Source organism: Pseudopodoces humilis, chromosome 15, assembly GCF_049639895.1.
Source record: "Pseudopodoces humilis isolate 2021_Gansu_Grassland_sample_001 chromosome 15, ASM4963989v1, whole genome shotgun sequence".
NCBI classification, from domain to species: Eukaryota; Metazoa; Chordata; class Aves; order Passeriformes; family Paridae; genus Pseudopodoces; species Pseudopodoces humilis.
This window is the reverse complement of record NC_142214.1, coordinates 6,088,895-6,110,553: the sequence shown is the minus strand read 5'-3', so window position 1 is coordinate 6,110,553 and position 21,659 is coordinate 6,088,895. Positions and strand designations below refer to the sequence as shown.

Sequence of the window (21,659 nt, the reverse complement as noted above, 5' to 3'; positions counted from 1 at the left end):
TACACACAAACCTGCTCTCCCTTGGGCAGAGGTTGGCAGCTTTTCAGAGCAGGAAGCTGAGGCTTATTTGAGTAAATATTATCACAAATGGCACCTGCTGCCACTCAGAGCTGAGGGCTTTGCCCACAGTGTGTCCCCATAACCTCCTAGCTCCTTGTCTGCACACCCTCTGTGCTAGACCAGCCATCTTCTCTTGGCAGCTGCTGGGACCTAACCAGCCCTCATCACCTCAGCCATGACCTGATCTTCCCACAAAGCCTGACTAGAATGGGCACTACACCAAGCAGATCCACACACATGGTAACAGGGATATACAGGGATGTTTCTCACTTGGCAGATTTAACTTATCAAGTCTGTATCTGGACTCACATTTTACACTTTGTGCTCTTTGTTTAGTTTCAGCATCTTAGCTGAGCCTCATCTGCTGTTCCTAAGTATGAGACAAGGCAGGCCTGGGGCTGGGGCTGTCTCTGCTGGCTCTGCTCCAGAGGGAGCACCCTGTGCTGCAGGGCTGCTGCTACCCACGTGCCACTTTCCCTGTGCCAGCCTTACCTGCCTGTTCTTCGGGAAGCTGTCTCAAAGAACTTGGTCCTAGAGGCCACCCTGCAAAGAAAACAGAAGTGTCTCTTCTGATTCAACCTGGCAATTTGCTAATGAGATCTGCTCTGTGCCAGGGGAATGAGCTGCAGCACTGGCAGAACTGCAGAGATCACCTTCAATTGACAGTTCTTGTGCCAAGGCATAGCTGGGCTCCTTCTGTGCCCGTTCCACCCTCACACCACCCCCAGCGCTTTGGCTGGGCTGCCTATAAAACCATGGAATCATGGAATCATTTACACTGGGAAAGATCTCCAAGATCATGGAGTCTAACCTTTGACCAAGTACCACCACACCAACTAAAACAGCACTGTGTGCCACATCCAGTCATTATTTCCATGCTCTTGCCTATAATCCTATGTTCATCCCTTTATGGTCTTCCCTTCAGTGTTTACGTGCTTCTGCCCAAGCTCAAGAAAGAGATCAGCTCTGGCACAGAGCTGATCCTCACAGCACCTTTTGTTTTCTTTTAGTTAATTTCCACTAAAGCCAGCAGGGTTTCTGACTCTCTTAAAATCTGAAAGAAATCTGAGAATGAGATGAAGCTGAACTCCATCCAGTTTCCTTAAGAAGATCCAAGCTGGATCTTGTCCTGCCCCAGAAAGTGTCTCATTCGAGAGGTTTGCTGGGTTAGGCAGGGAAGGACTCAGCTCCACTCACCCAGGAAAAGCAGGGAAGGGGATGGGACAAGCCTCAGCCCTGAGCTGTGCTTGAGCAGCTCCAAAGCTTTGTGTTTGCCTTTGCTGTGGCCCCACTCCCCTCCCTGGCCGTGCCCTCTGCTCAGCTTTCCAAGTGACACTCAAACCTGCACTTGCACCGGTGCCACGGGGACATCCACAGGCTCCAGCCGCTGAGCCCCCAGGTGTCCCCACCAGCACCATGCACCTGCCACGGGTAGATGGCTTACACAGATGAGGGCATCTCCTCTGCTGTCCCTGCTATCAGATCTGGCCTCTGCTCCAGCTTTGGAGGGATAGGAGTCCTGCATGGTGGATCCGGAGGTCTCACAGGGGGACGTGTTATCACGGGCTTATCACCATGGGAACGTGGCTTAGGGACACCGTCACAGTCACCTGCAGGGATGGAGATGACAAACACTGAGCAGGAAGCTCTGGCAGAGGCCAGATATTTATGAAGGGGCACTGAACAGGTCCATTGGTTTAGTTCTGTCCCTCTGCCTCAACACTCTCTCACTGACAGTGCCCAATAGCCAGAATGGAGGGACAGAGTTCAGGGAAAGGAAGTTCCCACACTACCTGCCCCAGAAAAGCCTTCCTGGCACTGGGAACAGGGGCTGGAGCTGGACCTGCAAGGACAAACTCAGAGTAGTTGATGACTCTGAAGCTGATATTTCCTAGGAATGACAAGTGTTCTTAACCAAACCCTCTGCAGTGCTGCTCTGTGAAAGGGAAAGGAACAGAACAAATGGGTGATTCCTGCAGCTGAGCTTTCACCCTGGGCAGTGACACTACCTGTCCCCTCCTCAGCTGCTTTTCTTCCCCAAGATCCAGCCAACCTTGCTATTCACTTAACCCTTCCAAGTCTTAATTTAAGAGTCAGGTCAACAAGGAATGAGTGTCAGACTTTACTCATGCTCACCCCTTAGGCTGTTCTGGTCTCCCAGCCCCTCCTTCTGAGCTACATCGAGAGGACTCAAGGGGAGAAGCCCACCACCCACCCCAGGGAGGGCTGACTCGGGCACCTCGGGCTTCTCCTGCCTGGCTCTGGCCAGGCCCCCCGGTGCACACTCACCCTCCCTGCTGCAGATGCCCGGCCGGGGTGCCGGTCTCCTGGCCTGCAGCGTGGCTGTTCTCAGGGCAGGGCTGGTCACCACCCCGTTGGCCGCCCTGCCAGCTGGCTTCACCCCTCCATCCTGCAGCCTGTTCCCCAGCTTCCCCAGCTCGGGCTCAGGGCGCGGCTGGGGCCGGCTCTCAGAGGGGGGACGCCCCGGCTCGTCCCCCCCTGGCCGGGGCGCGGGCAGGCGGCTGCGGAGCAGGGGCTTGGGGACCTCCACACCGCCACCATTGGGGGTCTGCCCGAGCCGCTCTGCTGTGGAGACAAGAGTGCAGAGAGTGGGGTTAGTTGTGCCTGGCGCTTGATGAGCCTCCAAAAGCCACTCGTCCCACCCATCTTGCTGTGCTACAGACCCAGGAGCAGGAGCTCTGCTATGATCCCGACTGCTCCCTGCAGCCTCGGGGCGGTCCAAGGCGAACGCTTCTGCTCCCAGCTCGGGGAGGCATTGAAATGCAAGGCCAGCCCCAGCTCCATTAGCACTCTGGGGGTTTTAAAGTGCAATGTGAATCAATCATGTTTTGCCAGTGTTACAAAGTGCACTTTACACCTAAACATCATCAGAGCTCTGAAAACTAATGGAGAAAGAGACTTTCCATCTCTTCGGTGACTGTGGAATCAGGGCACACCCTACAGTGACAGAGCAAATCAAGTGCAGAAATATGATTTTAAGCTGATGTGCCCTTTGCTTTTAATCCAGCTGACATAAGGAAATGCTGAATCCCTTATCATAATGTCAGAGTAAAACTTGGTCTAGAAAATACCTTCACTGTGTCCTGAAAAAGCATTTTGAAGTTTTTGCTCTGGATGTGGAACTGCCAGAAGCTGAGCCAGGTTGAGACCTCCTTAGGCATCCTTCAGCACAGCCCTCCCTGGCTACCATCCCACCAACTCTCCATGCAGTTTTTTGCCTCTGATGCCACAAAACCTCTCCTCTGGGCCTCTCCTGTGCCAAGAACCAGCCTGAGTTTAGCTAATGGAGAATACAGAAGGTACCAGAAAAACCCAAATCCCAGGAAGTCTGACTTGTGACATGATGCAACCAATGTATGAGTGTTTTTGGCTTTCCTTTCTCTCTGAGCAGCCCTCACTGCTTGCTGTGTCCAGGACCCTGGAAGTGCAGCCCTGGTGCTGTTACCTCCATTGCTCCTGGAAAGGTGTTACAGGAAGCAGGAGGGGTGAGAGGCAGGTAAGGCACCAGGAAACAGCCGGACTGACCTCCGCTCTCCTCCACAGACGCACCGAAGAAGACAGGTCTTTCCCTCAGGGGACGCTTGGAGATGGTGATGGGTTTGTGCCGCCGGGCAGCCACCCTGGGTGGGGGCACCGGGGGGGCTGTGGTGTCTTCTGGGGGGCCAGAGTAGATCTGTAAAGGGAGACATGTTCAGGTGACCTGACACAAAAGGGCCGCTGCCTCACCTCCTGCTGCAGGCACCCAGCATAGAGCAGAATGTGTGGGGCCATCACTGACACTGTCCCCATCATGGCACTGTCCCCATCATGGCACTGTCCCCACCACCGACACTGTCCCCACCACTGACACTGTTCTCACTACTGACACTGTCCCCACCACTGACACTGTCCCCATCATGGCACTGTCCCCACCACTGACACTGTCCCCATCATGGCACTGTCCCCACCACTGACACTGTCCCCATCATGGCACTGTCCCCACCACTGACACTGTCCCCATCATGGCACTGTCCCCACCACTGACACTGTCCCCACTACTGACACTGTCCCCACCACTGACACTGTCCCCACTACTGACACTGTCCCCACTACTGACACTGTCCCCATCATGGCACTGTCCCCACCACTGACACTGTCCCCATCATGGCACTGTCCCCACCACTGACGCTGTCCCCACCACTGACACTGTCCCCACTACTGACACTGTCCCCACTACTGACACTGTCCCCACCACTGACACTGTCCCCACTACTGACACTGTCCCCATCACCAACACCATCCCCACCACTGACACTGTCCCTGCAGCTCAGCAGAAAGATCACAAACACAAACCATTTGTAGAAGCAAACTCCTCTGGAGCAGATGAGGGAGCCTTTGAAGCTTTGGAGCAGACAGCTCCTGACCAACATCAAGATTCCCATCGTCAAAGAGATACATTCCCCAAAACACCCAAGCCAACCTGCATTGTTTCAGATCTAACACTAAAACCCTTTAGCTCTTGGCTTACAGTGACGTGTTTGGCACCAGGAAATTATCTGGGATGAAATACTGGCATAAAAACAATGCTACTGAGAAATTTTATCTCCTTTTCTCACTGGTCATGTGGCACCTATTTGGTTGAGATTAATTGAGAGGTTCTCATTTATGTCAGGGCTTTTTTTTTAAGAGCTGGAAAAGAAATACATCTGAAGAGCTGAAATACTGTATCAAGACCAAAGCAGCTGCCTTCCCAGGGATGCTAATTGGAGTTTTACCAGGCTTTAAAGCATGAGTTATTATGGAGAGGCGGCCTGAGCTGCTGAGCCCAGAGGCTGCACTGCCTGTCCTAGGAGATGAGGAGCTAGCTGGTCCCTTCCTGGCTCCAGCCCAGAGAAGGAGAGCTGTGCCAGCTCCACCAGCATGCTGGGTCACCACACCCTTGGGCCACACTTCGATATGGAAAAACAACTTTATTGCGTCACCCAGAAAAATCTTAACATGAAGAAATGTAACATTCTGCTTTGATTAAGTGCCTCATTTTGGTAATTCAAACCAAAAGTATATTCCTTTTTCTCCAGGCCAAAGAGGAGGGCTAGGAAACCAAGATGGGGGATGGGAGAGGAAAACATGTCCCTAGTTTAAACTCCTTGGTCCCAAGCGTGTGCCTGGGGAGGGTGGGCAGTGGCAGATAGCTCTCCACATCCCAGGCTGCTCTGGATAATTTGGATAAATCTGCTCTGGATTTACTTTGGATAAATCCAAGTGCCTGGACCAGGCTTTGCTCTTGACAGCCTGGCCCACTCTGCACGAGGAGACAAGGAACAACACAGAATCACAGAATGGCTCAGGCTGGAAGGGCCCGCAGTGGGTTATCTGGTCCATCCTCCCTGCTCAAGCAGGGTTTCCCTAAAGCAAATGGCACAGAATTGTGTCCAGACAGCTCTGGAATATCTCCAGTGAGGGAAGATTACACACCCACTCTGGGAAAATACCCCCACACTCAGGGTTTGGTGACAGGGGACAGGTGCTGGCTCACTGCCTGCTGGGCTCTGCCCTGGGCAGGGGCAAGACATGTTCCCTGCTCCAAAACACAAGGTCTGGAGCACTCTCTCATCGTGACATAGCAGCACATGAAGTAAAAGCAGCAGCTCGTGTATTATTAAAACAGCAAAGGATTGCCTGTAGGAGGGAATTTTTTGGGAAATATCAACCTCATCCCTATATCCCAGGCAGAATCTGATCCTGCTTTTAAAAGAAACATTAAGCTCCCCATGGACACTTACATAGGTGCCAAAGAATACCGTTTTCAACACCTGAAACCCAAGCTAAACCAACCACAAATGACTGTGTTGAAGAGGTGAGTGCAGGCTCTGATTTACTTCTAACTGAAAATCCAAATTAAATAACCTAAAGGTACAAAGATATTGACAGACCCTCATCTTAAGGAGGTTTGAACAGGGAAGAAGGTGTTTCTAGAACAATCAACCTATTTAATTTAACTACAACATTGAAACATGAGATGTGGAAACAGTAATTATCCACAAACTCTTCATGAATAGTTACTTTGTCCTCAGAGTCTTCAGATTGCACCATATAACCCACGTCCCCTCTTCCTCCAAGACTCATCTGAGCTGTTTGCTCATGTGTGAGCTGAAGACACTCTCAGCTCCAACGCCAAGTTTATAAACTCAATCCAATAAATGTGACTAACTTAACCTTATTGCTGGAAAAATTAAAAGCAAGCAAAAGGACATCTGGCTTAATTAAAGCTGTCGTCCCAGCTCTCAGAGGTGGCAGAGTGTGTTGACTCAGACTGTGCTACAGGCTGTAAGGAGGGGAGCACAGAGCCTCATCACTGGAGCCAGCGTGTGAGGTTCCAGACGCAAACCAATCCCCGCTTTTGTGTGGGAACTTATTACAAGTGTTCATAGAGACCTACACAGGAATTGGCTGGTGTTTTAATGAGCTTCTGCTGTGGGTACTCAGAAGCCTCTCTGAGCTCTTTCATCCTGTTTCAATCCTTGGCATCACAGCCAACTCCCACCCCCTCATCTGGTCCCCATGTGGTCCCCACTTGGTTGCTCTGGCTCCACATCCCAGTTACAAGAACCTTGCTATTCCAGCTTTGGCTGCCTCTTCCCCTTCCAAAGGGAGCTTTGCCCCTGCCCATGTGCTGCCCTGTGCCCTGGGAGCTGTCCCAGCCCCCTCACAGCAAACAGCATCCCTGAGTGAACGGCTCCATGCGCTTCCTGCTTCTAAGGCATGACAGGGGTTTGGACACTGCACTCTGCTGGGAAAAGCTGGAGGACCAAACTTGCTTCTTGGAGCCCAGGGCTGTTACCAGGGCAGTAATCTGCTCCCTGCTCGGGACCTGCTGCTCTGGATGGAAACGCTGCTCTGGCTTTCAATATTAACACCCAGCTCTTGTCATCCTGCAGCCACCCGACACCCCTGAGCCAGTGTCAGGTATCGCTGAGAGCAAGTGTGAGCACAGACACAGTGGAATGTTCTGCTTTCCAAAGACAGAACTCCACATGACAAAGCTGCTGTCTGCACGTGCATCTTCAGCACCACCCCAGCAACAAGACCCTGGCTGGGCATGTGGCTGATGCTCAGGCTGAAATATGAAATACCCAGTGCAGATCCATGGAAGGCAGAAGAGACTGGAGGCTCTCCAGGGCTGTTGGTCCTGTGAGAGCGTGGCCCAGGGCCACGGGCACCAGCCTCAGCTCCTCCAAATGCTCTACCCCAGGCAGCAGCTCCCTCAGACTCCCTCTATCTCCACACTGTCCCTGTATCTGTATCTGAATGCAACCACAGCTGAATTACTTTCATCAACCATTCAACACTTGTCTGCTCTAGATTTTTTCCACTGATTTAACCAGTTGTGACAGTGTTGCATCTTAGACTGTTCCCATTAAAACCAATTCTGCTCTGGCCTAGCTCCTGTCTAGCAAAGGAAAGAATGAAGCTCTGCAATGTTCAATCATACAATAGGTTGGTTTTTTTCAATAAAGCTTCCCCTTATTTAAAAAGAAAAGGCAAAAATGCCCAGACTCACTGTTTCCTCTGGGACCAAATAACAACAACATTGAGGAGCACACCTGCTACTCTTTGCCTCCTCCTGAAGCCTTTCAGAGCAGCGTGTTATGTAAAGCCAGCCCAAGGAGACTCCAGAAGGAGCCCAAGCGCTGCCGTGTTGCCACAGCAACAGTCTGCAGGAGCAGGCTGGAGCAGCTGGAGCTGCCCCAGGGCTGCCCCGTACCTTCCCAAAGTGCTCTATCAGGATCTCAACCACGATGTTTTGGAACTTGATGTTCATCATTGCTGCCACAGTGTCCTCCTGTGCTCGCATGAGGGTGGGCCCGAAGATCACCCCCATGTTGGACGGTGACATCAGATTCTCCCGGCTGTGCTCACAGACGCTGCAGAGAGGAGGGGAAGGAGGAATAGAGCTTGGTTTGGTTTGTTTTTTTTCCAGATCTTATTCCAAGGAAAAGCCCCAAAACCCAGGATACACTGAAAATCAGTCATTTAATTTTCTTTATTGTGTTTCAGAATTTTTTCCTCGGCAGTGACAAACATGGCTCTAGCTCTGACACACACATTTGGCTTGGACAGATGCTAGAGAGACCAATGTGCTGACAGCAGCTTTATTTGATCTCTTCCCACTCCCAGCTCCTCTTTAACTCTGCAATCAAAAGTTATCTGCATAACATATACACAAAAGGAATTGTTTAGATCCTATATCCTTTTTATCCAGAACTGACCTCTGGTTTTAATTTTCTCTCTCCCTGAAGGAAGAGAACTGAATATAGGGAGCACACTATGGTGGTTTCCAATAAAATTCTGAGGGATGACAATTTACAGTCTCTACTCTCAGAGATTATTTTAATTTTTAAATAATTTCCTGCTCTGTGCATGTCTGAAAGGGGATGGAAAGAGCAACCAGAAAGAGAAGCATCATTTCATGCAGAGGGTAGCAAGGATAGTCACCCTCTTTGTGCAATCCACATGGAAATTCCAAAGGGGATTATGGTGGGTAAAATTTTGCAAAGCCGACCTCCCAAAAGGGCTTTTTCTGCTGATTCCATTGTTCCCTTTTCTTTGGTTTTAGAGGAAAACATCTGCTTACTTGACGAGATGCTGGATGAGGAGTTCTAACATCTCCCTGTTCTTGTCAGGCAGTTTATAGACCAGTGCATGAATGGCTCCCAGCCTGTAATCCAGGTTCTCAGACTCTGGAAAGCAAGAACACAAAGAAGAATTTGTACCCAACACTTTCAAACTAAATACACCAGGGAAATATAAAGCCAAAGGAAACCTGTGGAAGCTGTCCCCTTGTGCAGCATGGGAGTGAAAGGGAGCAGAGGGAAGTGAGATTTCACAGCAACAGAGAACACTGTGAGAAACAACATGAAGTGGAAAGAGGAAGAAATGGATCTTGAAAGGGAGCCCAGGGACACACTCCAAAAGAGGCTGGGCATGGGCAGGTCCTCCCCTTCACACCCTTGTTCCACACACCTGGCAGCACACAGCCTCCCTCTGGGTGTCCTATCAGCCCAGAGAGCTCTGACACTAAACAACACCCAAAATATCCTGCAGGGAAAAAACCTGAGTCCTTGACCAAAGAGGTCACCCTTAGAAGAATAAATAATCAGAAAACAATAAAATACTCAGTGTGGAAAGAATGGTGTGGGGTCTGGGTGGCTGGGAATCTCAGTGGTGCAAGTTTCTAAGGGAGGGCAGGGAAGGGATAAAGGTCCTGCCCACACTCAGCCACTATGGACTTAATCAGCTCTGAAACTAATAAATCCTGGACTTGACCACCTTCAGCAAGCGGTGGAACATTTCCCTTTCCAAGAAAGAATGGGTGTTTTTCCTTCTCCAGAGGGATACATAAAGAAGAAGTAGACACCTCCCAGTCTCCCGGTGACTTCTGGAGGCACAGTGGGATGAGGAATGATCTAATGCCATACATTTCCAAACGCCAGCACTCCCAGGCTCAGGGTGATGACCAGCTTCGTGCACTCCTATCCCCTCACAGGCCTCTGGCTCACAACTGTCACAGCTTATCTGCAACATCCACAACGAGGTGACAACTGAGGTGACAACAGAGGATGGGCTGGCTTGACACAGGTGAAACCCTGGCACTATACTTGAGCTTCTTGGCTCATCTCTGTTATTCCCAACTGGGACTCAATCCCAACAGCTACAGCAGAGAAATACCTTCCACGTACTGGTAGACACTCTGTTTTCAATATCCCAGGACGAATTTCACAACCTAAAGGGAACACCTACTTTTCTGGGTGGCAACAGCACATCCCATTCCCTCACAGGTTTTAAAATAAATATATCAATACCAGGGAGAAACAGTTCTTGTAAGAGACTTGTGCTGCTTTCAAGTGAGTGACATCCTCTGTCTCCTCCAGACCCCCTGAGAGCACAAGACCCTGTCTGAGGGAAGGGCACTGCAGTAGCAAAGGAGGGAAGGGAACATCCAGCACCACATCCCCTGCACAGATAAGCACTTGGAGGAGAGAGCCACTGCTCCTTCTACAGGTGAAGCAGCTGGACGCCACAAGCTGGGCTGGCAGAACTCTGCCAAGTGATTTTGATGGACCCTGGCTGGGGAAAGCAGGGCCAGGGACCATCAGTGGGGAAGCTGTGGGACTTACTGGCAGCCAGGACCAGCTCTTTGTGGAGCTTGTACGTCATGACGGGTTCAGACAGGTTCCTGCAACAACCAGAAAGAAAACTGAGCTGGCAGGGCATTGTGACCCACTTGTGACCCATCTTGGATCGATGGGAAAACTGGCTCATCCCTCAGTGCCACCAAGTCCCAGTGGAATTTCCCTCTGCAGTCAATAGCAGTGAAACAGCCCTCCCCATGGGACTGAGGGATTCTGCAACACCCATATTTACCATTCCTCTTCCTGAAGCCTTTGTCACTTTGCCCTTTTCAACAGCCAGATGTGAATATCTGGCAGCTCATTTCACCTTTCATCTGCATCAGCCCCAGTCCCCTTTGCCTTCTTGGGGCAGGTGTGACCTGCAGTGCTACCTGAGATAGAACTTCAGTGAGCTGGTAATGGTCTTGATGTCCCAATCCCCACTCTGGAGATCCACGTCCCCGGGGCATTTTGGATCTGTAAGAAGAATGAAAACATTTCAGAATAAAGTTCATTTAGAGGTTGCTAATGAATAGTCTGCTTGGGATGGGGTTTCCCCTTGAGACACACGAGACACAGGAAGCCATAGCAGCACACAATGAGAGCTCCTAATTCCCAAGGCTGGGAAAAGCAGAAAAACAGCACCAGTGTCAGGATTTTGGAGAAGCTGGGGAGTAGTGCTAATGAGGGACAAAGAGGGAACCACAAGGTAAAATTTAAGCAGTTCTGAGAAATCACTGAGAGCATATTCTCCATAGTTCATTTTTTCCCCAAGGCTGGCAGAAACAATGCATTTTAACAGGTCCAAGACAAGCTTTCTGATATCCAAAGTAATCTGAATGCCAGCTCCAATCCCTCATTTGCAGCTACTCTGCTGAAGGCTGTTCTGGAAGCATTCCCTCTTTGGTGCAAGAGAGGAGGAAGCTCAGGGGAGGCCCAGCAGCATGGAAGTACAATTGCTCCTGCCTACCCCCCCAATAAACCACATCACGTCTGTGGTGCCAAAAAGTGAAGGATGTAGTTCTGGGATGGGGGGAAGCTGGACTACAGAAATAAACAGTGGGATTTATTTTTGAAAATAAATAGGACTAGAGACTAAAAAAAATACTAATCTATCTCCTTTGAGTGGTTAAAGATGAAGTCCTGCTTCAGCAGTTATTTCTGTAGTGTTGGACTTCCCATTGTGTTTTCATGTGCAGTGGGGTGGCAAGTGGTTACCCAGACCCATGCAGATAAACAAAACAAAAAGCCACTCACTGGTGGGATTCAGAGGAGAAAACCACAAAGCTGATTATAGGGAGGGTGAGAATCAAGCAGCAACAGAACCTGAGGCTCAGCAATGAGTCATAGGCCAGTGGAGCTGGGCAGATGCCCGAAGTCATGGCTCTGTGAGAACTGGGCATAGCCAGACACCAGTACAAACCAGGGTTTTAATAAACAACATCCAGAGTAGAAGCAATAGGAAACAGCCAAAGCCTTCGAATGCTGTGTTAATATCAGATGTCTGAGCTGGTGTGGGCTCGAGGCAGGCAGTGAGGTGAATGCAATCCCTGCCCTGTGCTCCAGCCCCAGGCAGGTTGGGGAGAATAGTGTGGCCTTGGGCAGGTGACGATTGACCCCAAAGGGTCCCAGAGAGGTTCACAGGTGACCATGAGGTGAGAGTACAATGGCCTCAGCCAGGGCTCAGCCCAGAAGGGCCTGTCCTGGCACAAAGCAGCGCTGCTGGGCACCACAACCTGCCAAGACTATAAACAAACTATAAACCCACTGGTCCCAGTTGCCAAGCTGGTATGACAGACAGATCCAGCCATGGGAAGGCTCACAGCAGGAATTCATCTATTGACTTCTTAACACACACATTGGCTCCTTATCATACACACTGCGCACAGAGAGGTGTCCCCATCCTTCCAGAGAAAAACCTTACACTAGGGTGGAGGGTTTCCTGCAGAGGCCACCTTCTCAGTCCATCTCATTGTGTTATCCCAGGAAAGAAGGGGAAGATGAGCTTCAGAGGGGTCACAGGGACCAAAACCCATACTGGGCATTTCTCACATTGGAACCCAGTCCTCTCTGTCCCTCACAAACAATTCAAGAACAGGAAAGTGTAATTGCACAGAATGATTAATTCTTACCAAAAAAGGCATTCAGTAACTTCTGCACCTGGATATTGCTGCCAACAGTCCGGTACACACCCTCCGTAGTGATTCCTGAGAGGACAAAGGCAGGAGCATTAGCCGAGGTTTCCTGCTGGTAGTCCAAAGGCCCCATCTAGTGGAATTGTTTTCCTGCTGCTGGGCTCTGTCCCATATCCCGGGCTGTGTCCCATATCCCGGGCTCTGTCCCATATCCCAGGCTCTGTCCCACTTCCCAGGCTCTGTCCCACTCCCCGGGCTCTCTCCCACTCCCCGGGCTCTGTCCCATATCCCAGGCTCTGTCCCATATCCCAGGCTCTGTCCCACTTCCCAGGCTCTGTCCCACTCTCCGGGCTCTGTCCCACGCCCCGGGCTCTGCTCACCACAGCAGCCGAGGCCACCAGCACCACTGTGGTCACCATGTCACGGTCAGGTGAGCCCAGCCATGACATGGGACACACCAGCCCACACACCCCATTTCTGTGGGGTGCTGCTTTATCACGGATTTGCTCAAACCCCCACAGAAGACAAACACATTGAAGCAGAATCTGGAAACACTGGCCAGTGCTGGGACAGGCAGAATCACTGTCTCTCCTAGCTGTGCAAGCAGGGTCTTTGTGCCCCTGCTGCTCCTCACTCCAGTGGGCTTTGGCTGCCACAGCCCCAGCAGCCCCAACCCCACATGTGGAGATGAATCCAGGTCCCTGTCCCACACTGGTGATGTTCACTGGTGCAGGCTGGATGATATGTGACAGCCCAGAGGATGAACTGCCACCCTTCCACCTGCTTCTCCTGCTTCACAGCCTGGGGCTGAAGCAGCTTGTAGCCACCCTTGTTCTCCTGCCCAACACAGCTGTGCTCAGGGCCAAATCTGAGAAAACCACGAGTCAAAACAGTATCAAGCTGAAAGTTCAACCCCAACCGACTTGGTACATTGGGACAACATCCCAAACCAGGTGGGATTTCTGCTCCCGAAGAACATGCATTTAAGTGAAGAGCACATTTCTCAGCTAAAAGCTGAAGTTCTGCAGGAACTACAGTGTAACTCAAGGCCATGGGAAGCAGGGCTGGGCTGGGTGAGCTCCTCACCTTTGGTCTCCACTGCGTTGATGCACTTGCGAACAAACTTGAAGCCCACCTCGTTCAGCTCCACTGTTTTGGAGAAGGAAGATGTGTTAGCTGCCTGAGCACTCCTGGAGACCCCTGGGACCCCCCCAGCCCCAGCCCTTCTCAGCACCCAGAGCCACAATACCTCAGCACACAGAGTGCTCACACCTGCCCCCACATCCCCTCCCCCTCAGGAAACACTGGCATTCTGGACATCCTGACAAGGAGTTAGTAGCTCCATATGTTCTCCCATTTTTCCTCAAATTTATTTTGAGTTGCAGGACTGCTCCCTACCCCCTCTCTGTCTTTAACAACAGTATAAATCAGTGTTTAATAATAATAGTGTAAATTATTTGGATTGTGTCTGATAAAGACTTGAATAATCACTTCCAGAGCAAAATCTGTAGTTAATGCTCTTCCTCATCATGGGACTGTGTAATTTCTGCTTATCTACATCACTAGGATTAAAAAGCAAAACCAATCCAGCTTGATGTGCTGAGGAAAACTGAGCACAGGGCTTGCTCCACTGAGCTGGGGAACCCTATGGGATCCCTGCCTTTTAAGCAGGTTGTTTATATTGATTCTGTCTGCTCTGGGCAACAGCAACACCAAGCTCAGATGGCTCTTCGCCCTACCCCAGGAATAAGCACAGACCCACCTGGTGCTTGATACTGAGGACTATGATACCACTGGAATTCTTACCAGCTCTAATCTATGACAAATAGAGAATGTTTATTCAGTGAAACCCTAATTCACATTCCTCCCAGTGTGTGATGTGAACACTGCCACACAGCAGGTTTGTCCTCATGCTTCTGGGAATGCTCCCCCTGTGCTCATCAGAGCCAGCTAGTTACAGAGCTGATGAAGTGAGCTCTGAGCAATGCAGATTTCAGCCAGCTAACAGAGCCCCAGGGGGCTTCCAGGGCTCTGCAGTGTGTCTCAGTGTTCCTGGGCTCTGCAGGGTACACCCCACTGCACACTGAGAGGGGGACATGGGACATGGTGCTGGGTGGGAGATGCAGGGAACTCAATGCCACCTCTATTGCCCTATTACAACTTTTGTTAAGGGACACATTCTCAGAACCTCCCACTGGGGTTTGAAGGTGCAAATTGAACCTCACATTCCACTGCTCCTGGCTAAATAAAAACTGCTCACTGCAGCTCTGTGCAACTCCTTATCTGGGCTCAGTGCCAGGCACTGTGGTACAAAACCTGAAGTGACATTGCTGTCAGGGAGTGGGGACAGTGCTACTCAGCAGGAATTGAGGATGAGTGTATCTGCAAGGAAAATCCCGCCTAACCTCAAGGCTGTGAGAACCCAAAGAACAGCAACAGAAGTGACTCACTTTCCTCCTGCTTCGTGATGGGACTGTGATAAATCTGAAAAAGGGGAGGGAATGGGGGAGGGAGAATCAAAAACATCATCAGCACGATTTGGTATTTATTTCTGAAAGAAAAATCCAGCATCCCATAAATCACCCCTAGATTACCCAGAAGCAATTACAGCAAAAAAGACAATGTCCCATAGAAATCTAATTTTATAATTAACCAAGAACCTATTATCTGCACAATCAAGAAGTTTCTGCTGCCTGCCTGCATTTCAGTGGGGCGCCTATTGCTAGGGAAATTCTCTGTTCTGTAGGCAAACCACAGGGCTCTGAGCTTTGCTCAGACTGAAGGAAGGGAACACCAGCAGGCACAGAAAGGTGGGAGAACACGGGTGCAAGGTGGGCAGTGACACCTTTGAAAAGGTGACTAAGATCAGGGACAGACAAAACATCATTTCCAGCAGGTAGTGAGGAGCAGGAACAGGAGCGAACCAGCCCTGGAAAGGCCGGTCCTCAGGAGAGCTGGCACAGCAAAGGAACATCCCGAGATTTACGGTGGACACCCAAAATCCTCAGTGGGAGCTGAGGGATCGGCATGGAGCCCGTGCAGCACTGATCCCGAGCAGCACCCGCCGGCAGAGGACACTGCTCGGCAGCAATTCCAGCTGGGAACAGCTCCAGGAACACTCACCGGCTCCTTCCCGTCCATGGCCTCCATCCACAGCCTTCGGTTGGCTTCTGAGAGTGCCTGCAGCGTGATGGTCCCGGACCTGTGCACAATTCCCCCAGGGACAGGCAGGGAAAGGAAGAAAAGTTGTTTTTAACAGACAGCAAAGAGGGATTTACTGCAGGCCCCTGCACTCTGGGTCCTCCAGACACGAAGCCTCTCACCTTTCATTAGTTTCAATGTCAAAACAAAACCTTTTGTCTATGGAGTCAGTCTTCCTCCTTACGCAGGATTTCAGGGTCAAGTCCAACGTGCCCTAGGAGAGAACATGAAAGCCAAGGTGAGAGGACAGAAACATGAGAGATTTTGGGCTCCTCAGGCCCCTCAGCTGCAGCCCAGCACAGCACTGCCCACGGTGCCTGTCCTGATATTCCGACGGCATTGGAGAATGGGTGGTTCTCCCACCATCATCACAGGCAGACATAAGAGGCTTCGAGTTCCAGGCTTGCTCTCAGCCAGAGAATGTTCCGGACTTCGCAGGACTACCCCACACAGCAGCACTCTGCCCCTACAGTGCTGGAACACTGCTCCAACCAACCCAGCGAGGCACTCCCTGCTCTCTGAGGCCAGGACCAGGCTCACCCATGCTCTGACACAGCTACGGCCTTATTTTTATCAGGGCTGCTCATCAGAACCTATTACCCACACCACTAATGAACCAAATGGCTTTACACAAACACTGTGTGGCAAAGGCATGTACATTTCCTCACCCCAGATAGAGCAGATGTGCTCTGGAGAGGCTCAGCTCTGGCTCTGTTCAAATCCCTGTGCTCCCCAGCAGAGTCAATTCATAATTTGATTGTGGCTTTTTGGCCAGCTGTGACCTGATGGTGCAGGCTACCAGACTGCCAGTGTTTGGTAGGGCACTAAGTTTTCCAAGCCCTCACCTGCAGTGAGTAGATCTATTCTAGATTATAGCCTTACTAAACATGCTTATGGCACAAATGACAACAAATCTCTCCATACAATAGTTTGGATCTTTCTTTGCCCAGCTCTCTGCCAAGGGGTTGCAAAACATCTATTTTATTTTCCTGCTGCAGTGTGCAGAGCCCTGCCAAAACCAGACCATGAGCTCACACACTGGAGCACACAGGCCTGGCTGGGAAGGCCCTGGGGAAGGCTCCATGGCAGAGGAGGGTGGGGGACTCAGCTGGAGGCACTGGCTGTGCTCCATCCTCCCACCCCTCCCCTGTCACGCGCAGGGACTGAGGGAACTCCCAGACTTTGGGAAACCAAAGCACTTTGTGGAAGTAGTTACCCAAATTGCTGCCTTAGTACAGTTTGGAGCTTCACTGTTGCCCTCTCCTCTCCCTACACTGTCCCAGCCTCACAGAATCAGTGCTGAGAGCAGAAATTAAACCACAAACCAGTGCTGTGAGTACATGCTGAGGCAAGGAAATGCTGCAGTTGGAAGCAATAGCTCCCATAGTACCTTGAGTCATTCAGGCACTTCAGTGGCTGCCACAGTTTTTGTGGCTCCCAGCCCCTGTGCACAGGGAAGGGGCAACATCAGCTGCTCCAGAGAGGCACCAGCTTCACCCCAGACCAAACTCACGGGCCAGCACCGTCTGGTATGTCTCATGTCACACAACCCACGTCTGCTGCCAGGCCCTGCAGGGCCTGGGCTCCCAGGGACACAGTGGAGTGAGACCTCTCCTCACAGGGGTGCCTCTTCCAGGTGACACCAAAGTGTCCTGTGGAGGCAGGGAGGGGACAGAGCCCACCCCTCTGCAGGGCCAGCTGTCATGGGGACGAAGGCCATACATGGGTGAAGATGGGCCTGGTGGTTGGGCCAATGTTTGCAAACATCCAACTCACCTGCTTAGCTCCAGGCTTCTGGTCTATGGGTGTCATCCGTAAGGTTTTTGCCTCTTTTTCGTACTGGCAGTAATACTTCACCCAGGAGATGCCCAGCGCCCCTGCAGAACACGTGAGAGGTCAGAATCAGGGACAGGGCTGCAGCTGGATGCAGCCAGCAAGGCACGGGCAGTGTTGCCCACATGTCCCCCCCTCTCTGGGGATGGACACTGCCAGCCCCGGGGGACATCTCCCTTGCAGATGTCTCCATGGGCAAGAGCCAGGAGAATAAGAGGAGAGGAAGAGGAGAGAAAGGGGAGGAGCTGAAGAGAGAAGCAGGAGGAGAGGAGGAGCTGGAGGAGGGGAGGAGGAGAAATGAAGAGAAGGACAGGAATACAGGGCAGCAGCTGCCTTCAGCACCCTCCCAGCTCACTGCTGGTGAAAGGGCGTTTGTGGGACTCTGACCACAAGCCAGGCTGGTTTGGCCAAGCCCAGCCAAGACCTACACTGGCAGGATCCTACATGTCCTGTCTGTTTCACTAACCTCACTACTTTTTCCTGTGGGTGAAAACTCAATAATAAAGACAACAGCAGCTTTAAAATACTCTAAAGTTCCTATTTCAGGATTCATTGACACTTTTCTCTGTTTTCTTACCTGAATCCCTTTATAGGAAATAATTCAACTGGTGTTTTTTCTGTAATTTCTTTTTAAGTTGCAACTGTCAGGAAGAACAACTCTTCAACTTTATTTATAGGGAAGCATAAATAGAGGCAGCAAATAGCCACTGGCCTGCAGGAACATGCCACATTTAGGATCTAAAAATTACTGAGTGTGCTTTCTTTTAAAAGCAAGATAAACAGACATAGAAATATTTGTATAAATAGATTTCTATCTAGGATTAAGAATGAATGCTTACAAAGTTGTCTGTAACCTCAGAGGTCATGATTTTGTATAGACTTATGTCCCCTGAACATTCCTGCTGCATGGCCATGGAGAGCTGCAGGCAGCGTTTGGAAAAAGCTGTATTTGGTTTGATTTGATTCTGCTCAGAATTACAAGTTTTGCTCTCAGCAGCTTAACTCAGCACTGGTTCCACCTTGGCTGTGCTCAGCTGCCTGCAGAGGCTGCCAGAGGAAGGCTGGGCAGGACACCAGATTCATCCTGGTAAAACACAGCCAAGGCAGAGCCTGCCAGAGCTCCAGGCTCTGGAGTCATAAATCCCATCTCATTGGAGCGCAGGGCAATTAGCCCTGTGCTGTCACAGATAAGTCACTTGGACAAAGCTCTGTGCCACTGCTGACAAAGCTGAGGCTGCTGGTGCTTCCCCAGGCACTGCAGGCAGTGACACCTCGGGCACTGGCAGAAGGTGACACCCTGGGCATGCCGTGCCCTGGCAGTGCTGACACCCACTGCAGCAGGGCTGGCCTGGGCAGAGGAGCTGAATACAGCCCACAGCTGGGTTATGTCAGGGCAGCCCAGGCCTGCACGTTCCCTGTTGCATCCAGGTGCATCCCAAAGCCATTACATTTCTCCTGAGTGTACAGGTAGCCCTCGATGGTCGGCTGCCCGGGCAGCTTGCAGGTTAGAGGCGCTTCCTTCATCCTCTTCTTCAGATCTTCCAGTTCCTCCCGTGTGCTGGAAAAGTGATTCCTTGTCTGGTAACAGAAAACAAACAGAAACATATTTGAACATGAGCAAAAAGTGAGCTGTAGGTCATTTATTCCTAGATAAATCTGCAGTGCTGTAGCAGAAATGAGTCAATTCCCAAGGTACGAAACATGGAAGCCACTCCACAAATCCACATGGAAACTGGCTATAAGAACCACTGAGCTCTAAGGGATGACTGAAGAGACACATTGTGTGCAGAGATGGTGCTGGAGTGCCACAGCTGGGAGGCCACTTGTTCCCTTAATTAAGGAACTTCAGCACGTTCCAAGGCTGGCTGGAGCAGAGGCAGCAGCTGAGCTCCTGTTCACACCGTTGCTCAGGTAACAGGTGTGTTCTGCTCCCAAAGGTGTTGATTCCCAAAGGATCATGCTACACTGCTTAGCATGAAAGAGTCACATCAACAGGGGGTACAAAATCCAGGCATTTTGATGGAGTACTACCTGGACCAATTAATGAGCCACCAGCAAAACCATCTTGGCTCAGATTTATGGCTGTTGTTCCACAGAAATGAAGAACAGACAGGAAAGACTGAGGATAAAAAAAACAGGACTCAGATATTCTACCCCATGAACACACTTGGCCAACAGAGGAGCTTACCAAAGCATGTAGCAAGCCTGTAGGAAGCCAATACCATTAAGATCAAGGTTAGAGGCCTTAGAGTACAATTTCAATCTTGTGAAACTGAAAGAAAATCTCAGGCTTGTTTATGCACCAGGTTAAATGATGCAACTGCAGTAGCCCCTTCCAGAGAAAACAATTTCACAGATATGGGAACTGTCCCATGCAGGAGAGGGGAAAATCCACTTGAACTGAGAAGGAAATAACTGTATCTGCAACAATGCAAACATGGCCAGACTGCTTGGGTGGAAAGACCTTGCCATCAGAGGTGTGTAAATCCAAATGAGAACAGAAGTCACACAGGAAAGTCCTTCAGCTGGACAGGGACTCACGTTCTGCAGGCTGAGCTGGAGCTGCTGCTTGTATGGGAGGAAATCCTGTGTCAGCTCCACTGTCAGGTTGTTGTAAGTGAAGAGGCTGTGGAGAAATGCCAGCACCTGCAATGGGGGAAGGGACACACTGAACTTCTGTGTTTATAATGGAAGCAGAGATGGACAGAGTGTGGGGTTACAGAAATTACATATACATATATTTTTTCTCCACAACATTGGAATGCCAGCCTTGGTACAGCTTATCCACCACAGTGTTCCTAAAGCCCAAGGTACCACCCACACATCTGTCTGAAAAAAACACCCAGAAGGAAAGAGCCTGCAGGGAGACCCAGAGCACATCTGCAGAGTGCTCATCCACAAGATCCACAGGATCCCACACTCTACTGCAGCTGGCACTGGGGCAGAGCCACCACCCAGGGCAGGGTCCCTGCAGGCCAGGCTGGCACAGGTGAGCAGGGCAGGTCTGTCCCTCTGCAGACAGTACTTACCAAACCCAAGGGGGCCAAGGTAAGCCATAACAAGACCTGTAGCTCTGTACAGTGTTCAACCTGTTCCTCAGGATCCACAGACAGCCAGAAGAAAGAGGGCTGGGGCTTCACAGTGCTCCAAGCACCACTAAGGCTATCAAGCTGCAGCAAGCCAAGGGTGCAGGGTTAACTCCTGCCCCACAGGACCTAATCCAGCCTGGAAACTCATCCCTTCCTGCCAATGCCAGCACATCTGAGCGTCAACCAATGAGACTGAGAGAAAAGGAAACTCCTACCGGCTCCACAATACTGAATTTCTTGCTTTCTTGTACTTCCTGGATCTGGTACACGTACTCGAGGGAGGACTCAAAGAAATTGTGTCTCTCTTTGTCCACCTGAAGGTCAGCCTAGAAGAAAGAGAGAAAGGTGGAAAAAGAAAATACATCACATGTAGTTTGAAAATATTTGTCTGTCAGCCCACACATAATTCTGTCCTCACTAAAAAACCTGTCTGGTGTCCAGCTGTGAACTGGAACTCTGGATATTCTTCTAAGTCTGCCCATTTCTGGCTCCCTTTCATTCAAGGATCCAAAACCTCTTCTCACTCTCCAAGGACAAGGTTTTCCCAAAGCTCATTTATTATTCTAGCACAAACCTCTTCTCCACCTCTTCTCCTGACAAGGCCATCATCACCACTCTCTTGCCCGACTCCATCTGTGTCCCAAACCAGCAATTCTGCAGCAGTGGCAGGAGCACACAATGCTCCCAGAGCTCACACACCAGAGCCTTGCAGACATGCTCATAGGTTGATTTGACAACTGGTCTGACAGATCTGACCAGATCCAGCTGCTCTGGTGTGGGCTGGAACAGCTGGGTTTCCTTCTTTGCTGCAATGTGCCTGCAGCAGCACCAGCTGGAAGGAACCCCCCTCCTCTGCCTGCCCCCACAGGCACCCAAAAGTACCAGCAGCAAGGCAGGATGCCAGGCCAGCAAAAGGAGTAATAACTGGTTACTTTTCAGCCAGAGCACTTCCCCCAGGTGAAAGGGTGGCCACTCCCCAGCTGTGCCAGTGCCACTGGTCACTGCCCTTCACCATCAAGGTGACAACAAGCAATGACAATGTCTAAAGCCACTTCCAGCATCCAACAGACCCAGGAGAACTATGAACTTGATCTCCCTGGTCTCACAGAGAATCCAGTCTTTGGGTAGATTTCACTGATTATCAATTTCAACAGGTTACTGGAAGGGAT

General features: G+C 50.7%; 1 protein-coding gene across 2 annotated transcripts in view; it reads right to left on the bottom strand.

The window, feature by feature from the left end:
- The window catches only part of OPHN1 (oligophrenin 1), a 51,175-nt gene that overhangs the window by 2,717 nt on the left and 26,799 nt on the right, over window positions 1–21,659 (bottom strand). The window contains exons 6-22 of one of the 2 annotated variants that reach the window (XM_088062709.1): window positions 20,706–20,816; window positions 19,943–20,047; window positions 18,850–18,979; window positions 17,345–17,445; window positions 15,691–15,782; window positions 15,491–15,569; window positions 14,818–14,851; window positions 13,454–13,516; window positions 12,365–12,439; window positions 10,625–10,709; window positions 10,239–10,297; window positions 8,696–8,801; window positions 7,826–7,985; window positions 3,607–3,754; window positions 2,350–2,646; window positions 1,505–1,670; window positions 553–603 (exon numbers count right to left, since the gene is read on the bottom strand). In XM_088062709.1, coding sequence (XP_087918835.1) covers window positions 553–603; window positions 1,505–1,670; window positions 2,350–2,646; window positions 3,607–3,754; window positions 7,826–7,985; window positions 8,696–8,801; window positions 10,239–10,297; window positions 10,625–10,709; window positions 12,365–12,439; window positions 13,454–13,516; window positions 14,818–14,851; window positions 15,491–15,569; window positions 15,691–15,782; window positions 17,345–17,445; window positions 18,850–18,979; window positions 19,943–20,047; window positions 20,706–20,816 — 1,862 coding nt within the window. The remainder of the gene's footprint in view (window positions 1–552; window positions 604–1,504; window positions 1,671–2,349; window positions 2,647–3,606; window positions 3,755–7,825; window positions 7,986–8,695; window positions 8,802–10,238; window positions 10,298–10,624; window positions 10,710–12,364; window positions 12,440–13,453; window positions 13,517–14,817; window positions 14,852–15,490; window positions 15,570–15,690; window positions 15,783–17,344; window positions 17,446–18,849; window positions 18,980–19,942; window positions 20,048–20,705; window positions 20,817–21,659) is intronic. The other variant, XM_088062710.1, reaches the window with a different exon arrangement.